Genomic DNA, 13,238 nt, shown 5'->3' with positions numbered 1-13,238 from the left:
TAGCGTTAGCATCTGGTCCTACGTCCCCTGCTCTTAGTGTCACGGGCGGCCTTCCAGTTGAGCCGGAGACACCTCTGACCTGAATGCACAGGGTGTGAGAGCAGCCACCCCAGCGAGTGGGGGTGGAGCAGCCACTGCAGCAGGCGGGCAGGGAGGGAGAAGGTGAGTCCACGCCCATGTCTTGTCTCCCTCAGAGCTCGGCCTCCTGCCCCTCTTGATGATCATCTTGGTTCTCATACTCACGCTGCTGGGCACCCTCACTAGCGTCTGTGTGTGGAGAAGGGGGAGGAAGCTGGCAGGTAAGTGGAGGGTCCTAGGACACGCTGCCTGGCCCGCCTCCCCGCAGCGGGCTGCTCCCAGGTCTCGCTCCTGGGCCCCATGTGCCCTGTCTGATCCCTAACAGCAGCTTCACTGGCTGGGGCTGGTTTGGGGAAACTGTCAGGCGGGTGCTGCCCTGAGTTCTGAGTCTCCTGGGACGAGCTCGAGCCATCCTCCCTTCTAGAAGCTTCCTCAAGGGAATGAGGGTGGGATGCGGGAGCAGGTGCCTGGCCCGGTTCCGCCAGGAGGACTCTGCAGCTCTGCTCTTTGCTTCCCTCCCCCCAGAGCCCAGCCCAGAGGCATCGCTGACAGTTTATGAAGATGTCAACCACCCGCCAGGCAGGAGCGGCCAGGTGTGGCCCCGAGGGCTGGGGTTCCCTCCTTCCCTCTGGAAGTGCCCTGGGAGGATGGCCCTGCTGAGCAGGGGCCAGAGAGCCCTCTGCGCCCCAGAGTGGCCTCAGGCCCCGTCTCTGTCCCCCTCAGCATCCTAGCTCTGGCCCTGGGTGGAGAGAAAACTGGGTGAGACGATGAAATGCGGCCGAAGGGCATTTGGGTGCAGAACTGAACCTGCTGAGCCGGGATGGGGACCCGGGCGGAAGCTGCCTCTGCTCCCTGGTGGCCCCCTGGTGCCCTTTCCTGAGGCCGGGCTGAGGCTCAGGGCGGAGCAGCCTTCTCTGTTGCGCCGGACACAAATTCTCCTGCCCCTGTAAGCCCACGTTTCCTTTGGGGGCCCTTGGTCGTTGCCCGGCGGGGAGGATGCTGGCGGGTCAGCCTTGCCCTGGCTCTGCGTCTGTGCTCAGGCGCTTGGGAAGAAGAGGCTGCGCCTGGCCGAGGTGCCGGGAGAGAGCAGCCCGGGCGGTGAGCCGGGCGGCCTCGGAGGGGCTGAGGACAGGCTGTGGGGACAGGCCGGGACGCAGTGCTCCCTGAACTATCTGGTGGGAAAGCAGGGACAGGAAGGACCCTCCTCCCACCCCAGTTCCTGGGGCTTGGCTTGGGGCAGCGAAGCAGGAAGTCATGTGTGGGGCCTCCTGCAACCACCAGGACAGAGAGCCCCCCTCAGGCGCTGTGGGGCCTTATGGGGTGTCTGTGCCTCTCCCTTCAGAGCCGAACCCTAGTGCAGTCACAGCAAATGCAAATGCCCACAGCCACGGAGGCCTACTCAGCGAAGGTCGCTTTAGATTAGGAAAATGGAGGAGAATATTGGGGAAGGTGAGGATTTAGGAGTAAAAAGTCTATTGGGGATTCAGGCCCGTTCCTGTGCTTCTGAGCCAGGGCTTTGTCCCTTGTGGCCTCGTCCCCGCTGTCTCCAAAGTTCGGTAAAGGCCTCAACCTCCACCCCCATGGGGTCCCCTGGGCCTTCCTGGGGACGCTTCCCGCAGGCCTGGGGAGAAGAGAACAGCAACAGCCTGGGTTCTGCCAGGTGCCTGTGACTCCCCAGCCTCCCAGTGACCAGACACCAAGGGCTGAGCCAATTCAGCAGAGACAGGGTGGAATCCTACATGAGCGTTTATTCCAGTCCTGCCAGCGGCAGGGAGAGCAGCAGGGCAGCCACACAAATCTGCTCCCCCTGCCCCATAAGCCGGCTGCTTCTATTGGGTAGAAGGACAAAGATTACATGGGAAGGAGGCAAAGGGATAAGAATGGGCAGTTTACAGGTAATGCAGGCTGGGGCTTTGCAAGGGGGGTGTGGGGGGACCCTCTCATTTCTGCAACAAGATGGTCAATCTTTCCATGACAATAGGCAGCTTGCGGGTGAGGAGGATAGACTGCATTTCCAGGTGAGCTCCCAGTTCCATGTGCAACTGCAGCCAGAGTAGAATATGCCTTGTTTTTTTAAAAAATATATTTTTATTGATTTCAGAGAGGAAGGGAGAGGGAGAGAGAGAGAGAGAAACATCAATGATGAGAGAGAATCATGGATCAGCTGCCTCCCGCACGTCCCACACTGGGGATTGAGCAGGTGCCCTGACCGGGAATCGGACTGTGACCTCCTGGTTTATAGGTCGACGCTCAACCCCTGAGCCACGCCGGCTGGGCTGTGTCTTCTTCTTCTTTTTTTTTTTAAATGTAAAGATTTGTTTTATTTCTACTGGGAAAAGAGGAGGATAAATAGAACTGTTTTCCAATTTGCACTCCACTGTGTACACACATACCCACACGCATACAAAAAAATACACACACACCAAAAATACCCCAAACAAAAAACCAAAAAGAAAACAAGAATTAAAAATCAAAACACCCTCAAACTGCACCAATACTTTGGATTTTGACCAAAAGAATAGATCCTGGGAGGAAGTGCAAAATGCAAAATCAAATGACCAAAAATGCTGAACTAACAGCAGCATTATTAATATACAAAATATTATATTACTGAACTAGTAACAGTTGATGTTCTCTGTGTCTGTAAAACTTTGGAACCACATAGCTGATTTGTTAAATCTAGTCCATGCCAACTTCCAAAAACCAGAAAAGATTTTAGTTAGCTTCATTCTTTGATGCCTCATCAAAACTTTCTACAAGATCTGGAACATCATCATCTTCCTCATCAATGTCTTCTGGTTTTGGTGCTTTGTTATCCGACACTTGCTGAGGGACCTGTTCAGCTAACTTCCTAAGGCTTGTTAAGCTGTCAGCACCAAGCTGCGTTAATATTCCAGGAAGCATTTCTGTGATTGGTTTGGCTTCTGCATGACCGGTAATTGCAAAGGTGTTAGCAGAAAGGGAGGCTGGACTTCGGGATTGTTGAAATGAATAACTGTTCCATCATCTTTAATCATATTTCCCTCTTCAATACCAGCTATATTATTGACAGCCGGTTTTTTTAGAGAACTCTGAAGTTTTTTGTCATCAGCTGTAGCTGTTCTATGTACCACCTTCTTCTTTCTGCGAGCTGTACCCTTGCCCCCTATCCGGACCTGAGCCTGAAGTTTGGCTAACTTTTCTTGATTCATGCTGTTGGTAAATCTGAAGCAGGGAGAGTCCTCCAACACCAGCACGCGGCAAGAGCAAGATGGCTGCCTCAGCCCAGACAGCGCTGGGCTGTCTCCTTTAATCAGAACAAAACAATCCCGGTTAACAGAGCAGGATGAATATTTCTTACAATCATAGCTGGTCCCCAACACAAGGACAGCTGATGTTTCCTGCTCCTCTCGGCTCCTCCCCTGAATGCAGAACCCCCCCCCCCCCCCCAGCCCTTCCTGGCAGCAGACCCTCAGGGGAAGGGCATGAATGACCTCGGACCCCATGTGGGGGCGGGACTGAGAGGGAGACGCGCCTCTGGCGGTGAGTCGGGGTCACCCAGCAGCACAGCCGCAGGGGCTGGCTGGAGCCAAGGGCCCGCAGACAACAAGGCTGGATCTGGGCTGGGGCTTGAAACCCTCTAGTCTTGGATCAGCGGCCACAGTGGGGCTCAGGCCTCACTTAGCGCACTGTCTGTGCAGTCAGCCAGCGAAGGGACGTTTCTGCGCATGGCAGGCGCCCAGTGGCAGGTTCTCCCTGTGCGCCCTGGTGGCTGCTCCCCGTGCCTCTCATCCCGGGACTGCGGCGCTGCCTCCCAGGCTCCTGGGAGCTCCTCTCCTTCCCACCATTCTCCCCACGTGACCCAACCCTGCAAGACTGAGTGCCTACTGATGCTGCCACCTGCCCTCCCCGTTTCTCCTGCAGGGGCAGAGGCCACGGCAGGACTCCGCTGGAAAAGGGAACACTGTCTACTCCGTGGTCCTGCCCCAGGTACCACTCTGGGTCTCGCCTCTAGACCACACCTGTCTATGGGCTTCCTCATGCCTCTTCCCCCGCCCCCCCTCCAATTTCCACTCACCTCAGACCCTTGAATGGCCAGTGAGACCTCGGTGCTCCAGAGGGATGGCGGCCGGGCAGCTGCTGATTGGCTGACGGTCCCAGTGCTCTGGGGCCTCCACAGCCTAACAGCTGAAGGTCAAGGTCAGGCAGCAGATGACCCTGACGGGGAGTTCCGCTTCTGGTTTTCTGTGTTCTTTCTTCCCTCCTCCCTGCTGCTTCCAGGACGTGGGGCCCTTGAACTTTAAATATCTACACTAATAAAAGACAAAGATGCTAATTGACTATACCTTTGCTACGCCCATCAGCCAATCAGAAGAGTATGCAAATTAACCCAACAAAGATGGCCGTTAAGTCTGCATACTGCAGGCAGATCCCACTGCCCACCCCAGTGCGGGATCCGGGCCTGCCGTGTGCGGCCCAGGGCAGGGGGTGGGGAGTGGGTGGCAGCACGATCCCCAGCCACCGCCCGCCCTAGCATGGGATCCGGGCTTGCCATATGCGACCTGGGGAGATGGGGCAGGCACCATGGGATCGGGCGTGCCATCTGCCACCAGGGGAGCGGGCCTAAGCCAGCAGGTTGTTATCTCCCGAGGGGTGCCAGACTGTGAGAGGGCACAGGCCGGGCTGAGGGACCCCCACCTCTGCCAGTGCACAAATTTTTTTAAAAATATATTTTATTGATTTTTTACAGAGAGGAATAGAGAGGGATAGAGAGTTAGAAACATTGATGAGAGAGAAACATTGATCAGCCGCCCCCTGCACACTCCCTACCAGGGATGTGCCCGCAACCAAGGTACATGCCCTTGACCGGAATCGAACCTGGGATTCCTCAGTCCACAGGCTGACGCTTTAGCCACTGAGCCAAACTGGTCAGGGCTGTGCTGTTCTCTTTCATCTTATTATTACTTAAGGACAACATTTATAAAGTACTCATTATGTCCGTTTTTAAAACGAATCTGCTGTAACAGCCTCATGAAGTCTGTAGACTGAGGTAAGTGAACGTGCTGGAGGCCACAGAGTTGGGCCACGGGCCCGGAGTCTCCCCTGCACCGTGTCTAACATCCAGGGTTTGAACTGCACCGTCAGTGGCGGAAGCGTCTGGAATATTGGCAGATGACCCCAGCTGAGCATCTCTTTCTAGGGCAACACTGCTGCCTGGTGGCCAATGATTAAAAAGTTCTGATAAAAATTACTTAAAAAGCCCTGACTGGTTTGGCTCAGTGGATAGAGCATCAGCCTGTGGACTGAAGGGTCCCAGGTTCCATTCAGGTCAAGGGCATGTACCTTGGTTGCGGGCACATCCCCAGTGGGGAGTGTGCAGGAGGCAGCTGATCAATGTTTCTCTCTCATCGATGTTTCTAAATCTCTATACCTTTCCCTTCCTCTCTGTAAAAAATCAATAAAATATATTTTAAAAAAATTACTTTAAAAAGAAAAAAGAACTTTGACCTGAAGCAGCAACCTCCTTAGCTTGGTGGAATGGGGACGGCTTTAGAGGAAGGCCACGGACCGGAGGAGGTGGGGGAGGGGGGAGGAGGAAGAGGGGGAGGGGGGAAGAAGAGGAGGAGGGAGAGGAGGAGGGGTAGGGGGAGGAGGGGGACAAGGGGGAGAGGAAGAGGAGAAGGAGGGGGAAGAGGAGGAGGAGGAGGGGGAGGAGGAGGAGTGGGGGGAGGAGGAGGGGGAGGAGGAGGGGGAGGAGGGGAAGAAAGGGAGGAGGAGGAGGGATAAGAGGGGGAGGGGGAGGGGTAGGGGGAGGAGGGGGACAAGGGGGAGAGGGGGAGGGGTAGAGGGAGGAGGGGGAAGAGGAGGAGGAGGAGGGGGAGGAGGAGGAGTGGGGGGAGGAGGAGGGGGAGGAGGGGGAAGAAAGGGAGGAGGAGGAGGGATAAGAGGGGGAGGGGGAGGGGGGAAGGAGGAGGAGGGGGAAGAGAGGGAGGAGGAGGGGGAGGAGGAGGAGGGGGAGGAGGAGGAGGGGGAGGAGGAGGGGGAGGAGGGGAAGGAGGAGGAGGGGAAGAAAGGGAGGAGGGGAAGGAGGAGGAGGGGAATAAAGGGAGGAGCAGGAGGGATAAGAGGGGGAGGCGGAGGGGGGAAGGAGGAGGAGGGGGAAGAGAGGGAGGAGGAGGAGGGGGGAAGGAGGAGGAGGGGGAAGAAAGGGAGGAGGAGGAGGGATAAGAGGGGAGGGGGAGGGGGGAAGGAGGGAGGAGGAGGAATTCCCAAGAAGTGTGTTGCCTCCTCCCACTCCCCTTAAGGTAATGGGACTCATTGGGTCAAGTCACAGAGCCTTAAAGAGTCCAAACCTGTAAGGATTTTTATGAGTTTATTTGATACAAACTGACGACAATCATCTGGAATCAAAATCTATGGATTGAGGAAATGCTCTGGAGAATGGCAGTTTTGCCCCTTGTTTTGTACATTACAATCAGGAAAGACCTAAGTGGGTCACATGGACTCCATTGGCGATGGATTAGGGAGGCGGGAGAAAGCAAAGGGGGAACCTCTGGGATTGGATGAAAGGTAAAATGAAACCCGGCCAGCGTGGCTCAGTGGTTGAGCATCGACCTATGACCTAGGAGGTCACGGTTCGATTCCCAGTCAGGGCACAGGCCTAGATTTCGGGCTCCACCCCCACTGGGGGGCGTGTAGGAGGCAGCTGGTCAATGGTTCTCTCTCATCATTGATGTTTCTATCTCTCCCTTTCCCTCTCTGAAGTCAATTAAAAAAATATATATTTAAAACAAATAAAGTAAAATGAATAGACACAGAAAATAAAAAATAAACATAAAAAGAATAGATGTTTGTGGGTATAGGATAGTTAACAGTTACCAATGAACATGGTAACAGTAACAGTGAGAGGCGCTGTGGTCTGCTCTGGTGGGATTGTGCCCTGAGGGGTCTGGAGAAGGGGATCACTCCAAAGGTGTTGCCCATGGTGGATGCAAAAAGGCAATAGACGGCCTCAGGTGCGGCTTGGCCGTTGTGGAGGAAGACGCGGGCCAAGGACATGACTCCCCACCTCAGTTGGGAAACTGTAATAGCAGGCCGTCCTGTGTGGTTGCTGCGGGGCTCTGGGTTTATAAGGCCCGCCTTGCAGGCCTCCCTGGAGCCTGTCAGTTTAGTATGTGGCTCCTTCTTTGCCCACAGATAGAAGAGCGATTGTTTCCGCGAGCTTTGGGTTTAGCCACATTGCATTCTGAGAAGAGGACTTGGAGATGCCGGGGAGACTGAGATCCCTCCCCTGCAGCATGGAGATGCTTCTTTCAGATACAGAGAAGGAAAATGGTTGCCAAAGGAAACATGGAGATGTTGAGGAAAGAACGCTGGGGAGTCTGCGTTTAAATTCTGCTGCTTCTGTGACTTGGCTATTTATCTTTTGGAGGCTCATCTGTAGAATGAGGCAAATTATAGTCATTCTTATCAGATAGGAGTGTCCTAAAGATTAGGGGAGAATACAGGTGCAGGGCCAGTTTGGCTCAGTTGGTTGAGTGTTGTCCCATACACTGAGAGGTCTGGGTTTGATTCCTAGTCAGGGCAAATGCCCGGGTTGTGGGCTCAATCCCTAGTAGGGGACGTGCAGAAGGCAGCCAATGATGTTTCTCTCTCTCTCCCCCTCCCTTCCCCTTTCTCTAAAATCAAACATATTTTCCAAAAAAGCAGCAACTGTCTTTAAGAGAGGGACTAGCATTCAGCGGTGCGACCTGCCTCCCAGTAGGCCAGGCGCTTTCAACCAACACTTAACGCTTCTCTCTGGGCAGGGTTGAGGGTGGCGTGGAAGAGGTAGAAGAGGTAACTCCCTCCATGGGTTGTGCTACATCTATCTATGCCTCTGAAATGATTTCATTTCTCTTCTCAACAGTCTTCCGCTTCCACATCACAAGAAACTGCAACTACCCTGTATTCGGTGGTGCTGCCCTCAGGGAAGGTGAGTCTCCGCCTCCAGGGGTGCTTGGGTGCAGGGGTATGTTTTGCATGCGCAGTGCAGCTCCGGCTGGCACTTCTGAACGACTTGACTTCCACTGCATGTATCCAAGTGACCTGTGTTAAATGACTGTTGAAAAGTGAATGGGCAAGTGCCTTTCTAGTTCTGTTTGGAGAAAAACAGCAGCTCTGAGTCTGGGAGAAGAATATATTAAAGGTGTTTCCAGAAGTTTCTGTGGAAGGTAGAGGACAATCAGAGAGGAAGTGCTTGGTGCAGGAACCACAGGATCCTGGTAGGCCAGCCGAGGCTGTGGTGAGAGAAGGAGAGGTTTCCGATGTGGACTGAGCGGCAGGATTGCACGGGACCTAGAGAGGCAGTGCTGACCTCAGGGAACCAGACAAAGTCGGGCCAGTCACATGGTAGAGGCCTGGGACTGAGGCAGCCCATCGGAGTCCCCTCTAATCCTGATCCAAGGGGGGCTCGCAGCCCGTATGGGTACCTGGAACCACAGAGCTGGGTGTCCTGGGCCCGTACCATCTTTTCATCTCGGGTGGGAGGGGACTCAGTGCAGACCATCAGCTGAACTTGGTGATGAGAAGCGGGGAGCCTGGCGGATGTGAGGGACAGCGTTCAAGCAGGTCAGCGATTGTGTGCTTGTATCAAAAGAGGGAGAAGGTTAGGACACATTTTCAGACTTTTAATCCACCCCCTTCCAATAAGTCATTCAATCAACTAGGATTTTAGCGAGAGAGATTGATATTTAAATTCCATGCTACACACATGGCCAGACATGGCCACAGCACCTGGCCGCAGGCTTCGGTTTTATATCTGAAGACTCTGCCGACTACTGAGAGCCCCTGAGCTCCGCTGGGTGAGTGTGTGTGCCATGCATTGAACAGATACACGGTGGAGGCCGTGTTTGTACTAGGTTTGTCTGAAGGCTCCGTGTGTGTGTGTGTGTGTGTGTGTGTGTGTGTGTGTGTGTGTGGTCTGAGGGGTGAGGGGTGCATGGCTGTGGATGTTAAACTGATTTTGGCTCAGAAATGTCACATCATAGGTAAGTATGTGTTAACACCTTCTGGAAACCAAAACCCCATTGTTGGCTCCTGGGGTAGGAGATTCATTCACTTCTGGTTGGCGCCACTTCAAGGGCTCTCTGGGCACCGAGTCCCTTTTGGGACCTCTCACACCACTTTGGAGCGGGGCATTTCTTATCCTGAAGTTAAGATCTTTTACCCTCTGAATTTCAGGCTGGATTTAAGAAGAGGAGCCACAGCCCTTCCATCTATGAAGGGGTAAGATTCTGAATGGGCTTAGCGCCTGTAGCATACCTGGGAAGTTGTGCACTTGCGACAACGTCATCCAGAGTCTCAGATCTGTAGGGATTTTAGGCAGATTCTAATCCAAATCCTCACTTAGAGGTGAAGAAACTGAGTGAGGGTCTAACACAAAGTCATATCATGTGTTGGGGTTTGGCTCTTACTGGGGAGATTGAGTTTCAAATTAGGGCCATCTCCAGGCTAGTTCCCCAGCTGTGAACCCTACAATGGACACCTCTCCCTTCCAAGTGTGTTTGTGGGGGTGGGGAGATCAGAGAAGGGAGGCTTAGCAAGTCTGAATGATTTTCTAAAGTTAGCAAGTAATTGAGAGTCATTCCAGAATACAGGTGATCTTCGCTGCTTCTGGGGTGAAGACTCAACAGAGGTGCCCCTGAGCATGGACCACTTAGGGAATGGAAATCAGGGTCTCAACATTGACTAAGGGTGGGATGCTGCAGGTGGCCTGCCAGTGGCTTCATACGGATGAGCTCATTTCATCCCACAGAACGTGTGAAGTAGGTATAATCCTACTTCCCATCTGTACCCATAGAAAGTAAGGCACGAGAGCACCCCACTCTTTCCCCTTAGCCTCCTCCTGCACCCAAGCTTCCACCTGTGGCCCAGTAATAATGTTGCCATTGGTCCCAAGGGAGGGGAGGCTGGGTGCCTGCTGTGCTTCCTGGCATTTTGACAGCAGCTCCACATTAAAGCCACCTGGACAGTCCAGAGTTGCAGAGGACACTGTGTGGCCCCAGGCAATCTAGGGGGAGTCAGGAGGAAGCATGGTTAACAACACTAGACCCGGCGCCAAAAGAATTGGATTCAAGCCCCTCCTGTACTTCAGTCAGTCATTCTGAGCTTCATTTTCTTAATCTGTAAAATGGGGTTAACAATTCATAGCCCACAGAGTTGTTATGGGGATCTCCTAGTGGGAGTGTCTGAACTTCGTTTCTTCTGCAGGTTGGAAAGATACAACCCAGAGCTCAACATGCTGCCTGACTCAACACCAGGAGCTGGAGAGCTTTTCTGTATAATCCCAGGGGCCACTGCTGGCCTCCCCTGTGTTGGGACCCAGCGTCTGTTTTGGGAATCAGTGCAACGGATGACACCATATGAGTCTACATAATAGTTCCTAGTCTGGGAGTTTGTTGATGGACTATATTTTGTTTTGAAAATGATTTTTAACAGCCATTAAAATAGCAAGGCATCTGCACCAAGGGGTTGAGGGCTTGATCCCCAGTTGGATGCTGTAGGAGGCAGCCAATTGGTGTTTAGCTCTTGCATTGATGTTTCTCCCTCTCCCTTCTTCTCTCTCTCTCTCTCCCTCAAAAAAGCACACAAAAAAACAAAAACAAAAACAAAAAAAGCAAGGGTGTTTCCCTGGCCAGGTAGCTCAGTTAGTTAGACCCTCATCCCAATACCCAAGGTTGAGGGTTTGATCCCCAGTCAGGACACATACAAGAATTAACCAATGAATATATACATAAGTGGAACAGCAAATTGATGTTTCTCTCTCCCTCTCACTTTCAAATTAAAAAAAAAAAAAGAAAGAACAAGTCTCTCAACTTACAGACTGGATAAGAATGGGTAGAAAGACTGGGCGGTTCACAAGAGACCACACAGCGAGTCCAGGTGCTGAACATCTAACTTCTATATAAATGTAGGTTGTTCTTTCCTTATTCAGCATAGCACTGGAAGTCCGAGCCACAGTGATCAGACCAGAAGAAGAAATAAAAGACATCCAAATTGGAAAGGAGGAAGTAAAACTCTCATTATTTGCAGGCAACATGGTATTTTACATAGAAAAACCTGAAGACTCTACCAATCAACTACTAGATTTTAATAAATGAATTTGTCAATGTAGCAGGATACAAAATCAACACCCCCAAATCAATGGCTTTTTCATACACCAACTAGAGGCCCGATGCACAAAGATTCATGCAAGAATAGGCCTTCCTTCCCCTGGCTGCCGGCAATGGCTTCCCTCCATCACCTGGGACCCAGGTCTTTGCTCTGGCTGCCACCTTCCACCTTCACTCTGGCTGGAGCCACTTTCTGCCTTTGCTCCTGCGGAGCTGCCTTCACTCTGGCCCTGCTGCCCTCCTGTAGCTCCCTCCACCCCCTGCCCCCCCATAGCAGGCATCCCATCCCACCCCGGCTGTTCCGTGCCTGCACGCACGAGCTGCCCAGAGGCCTGGAGTGGCTGGGGCAGGGTGGAACACCTGCGTCCCAGCCCGACCACTGCCATCTTTGTCACTTCAATTTGCATATTCCCTCCTTATTGGCTGTGGGCGCCACCATCTTTGTCACAGAGTGATGTCATTTGCATATTCTGTCTTTATTAGATAGGATAATGAATTATCAGAAAGAGAAACTGAACAAACAATCCCAGTTACCACTGAAATAAAAATTAAGATACTTAGGAATAAACTTAACTAAGGAGGTAAAAGACTTGTACTTGAAACTACAATTCTTTGAAAAAAGAGAAAGAGGATGATATAATCAAGTGGAAGAATATACTGTGCTCATGGATAGGTAGAATGAACATCATTAAAATATCTATACTAAGAGATTAAAAAAGGTGGTAGAATAAGTGGATGCTACACAGACATGCTCCCAGGACCAAACTGGAATTACAACTAAAATACAAAAACTTCCTAAATAATCAATAAAACAATCAATGGAGAGAACCCCTTTAACCAAGGATGGAAAGTGCAGACCACATAGAGACTGGTAGGAGGGACAGAGCGCGAAAGGGCTGGTGGGGCTCCCACAGAGAGCAGCTGAAATTCTGGAGAGATATCCCAGCTGTGGGGGGTTGCACTGAGAACTCTGGGATTAATCCCAAAGCTGTGCCCCCAGCAGAGAGCACCAGAACTGAGAAGGGTGCCCACATAACCTCTGGCTGTGAAAAGCAGTGGGGTTGCTGTCTGCCAGAGAGAGAAGACTGGAAATTCAGGCACCCTCTTAAAGGGCCAATGAACAAAATTCTCTGTGGAGCCACCTATGATGTTCTCCGGCAGAGGGAGGGCAGAGTAGACTGGAGCTGTGTGAGCAGAAGCCAGGATTTGGGGCTCTGGAGTTAGAGCTCAGAAGGCAGACACCCCAGTTTCCTGTGCTGAGAACAGCTTAAGGGAGCTGTGGAACAACATGAAACGTAACAGTATTCAAATAGCAGCTGTGTCAGAAGAGGCAGAAAGGGAGAAATGAATATACAAAGGGTTTGAAGAAATAACGGCAGATAACTTCCCTAACCTGGGAAAGGAAAAAGTCACACAAGTCCAGGAGGCACAGAGAACTCCAAGCAAGAAGAACCCAAACAGGCCCACACCCAGGCACCATAATTAAGTGCCAAAAATTAAGGACAAAGAGAGAATCTCAAAGAGAAAAGAAAACTGTTACCTACAAAGGAGCTCCCCTAAGGCTGACACCTGATTTCTCATCAGAAACTGTTCAGGCCAGAAGGGAATGGCATGAGGTACTCAAGGTAATGGAAAGCAAGGATCTGAGACTAAGATGACTATATCCAGCAAGAATCATTCAAAATAAATGATGAAATAGCTTCCCAGGCAAAAACAACAACAACAACAAAACTAAGAGTACATCACCACCAAGCCAGCATTACAAGAAATGCTAAAGGGACTGCTGTAATGAGAAAAAAAAAAATAGAGAGGGAAACTTAGGCATACAGAATTAAATGGCAATAAATAAGTACCTAGCAATAATAACCTTAAATGTAAATGGATTAAATGCTCCAATCAAAAGATGTAGGGTAGGCCGAAACTGGTTTGGCTCAGTGGATGGAGTGTCGGCCTGCGGACTGAAAGGTCTCGGGTTCGATTCCGGTCAAGGGCATGTACCTGGGTTGCGGGCACATCCCCGGTGGGAGA

The 13,238-nt window shown here is 51.9% G+C and overlaps 1 protein-coding gene and 1 pseudogene across 3 annotated transcripts in view; one reads left to right on the top strand and one right to left on the bottom strand.

Moving 5' to 3' along the window:
• Nucleotides 1-10,665, top strand: part of CD244 (CD244 molecule) — a 29,086-nt gene extending 18,421 nt beyond the window's left edge. Inside the window, exons 4-9 of one of the 3 annotated variants that reach the window (XM_059675647.1) lie at nt 195-299; nt 604-671; nt 3,982-4,047; nt 7,967-8,032; nt 9,280-9,324; nt 10,309-10,665. In XM_059675647.1, coding sequence (XP_059531630.1) covers nt 195-299; nt 604-671; nt 3,982-4,047; nt 7,967-8,032; nt 9,280-9,324; nt 10,309-10,347 — 389 coding nt within the window. In that variant the 3' untranslated portion in view covers nt 10,348-10,665. Of the gene's footprint in view, nt 1-194; nt 300-603; nt 672-3,981; nt 4,048-7,254; nt 7,945-7,966; nt 8,033-9,279; nt 9,325-10,308 lie in introns of those variants that run through there. The other 2 variants (XM_059675648.1, XM_059675649.1) reach the window with 2 other exon arrangements.
• On the bottom strand, nt 2,382-3,344 carry LOC132221374 (transcription factor BTF3 homolog 4-like; annotated as a pseudogene).
• Nucleotides 10,666-13,238: the final 2,573 nt, after the last annotated feature.

Source organism: Myotis daubentonii, chromosome 18 (genome assembly GCF_963259705.1).
Source record: "Myotis daubentonii chromosome 18, mMyoDau2.1, whole genome shotgun sequence".
Lineage (NCBI taxonomy): Eukaryota > Metazoa > Chordata > Mammalia > Chiroptera > Vespertilionidae > Myotis > Myotis daubentonii.
The sequence above is the reverse complement of the archived record's forward strand: the minus strand, read 5'-3'. Positions and strand labels throughout refer to the sequence as shown.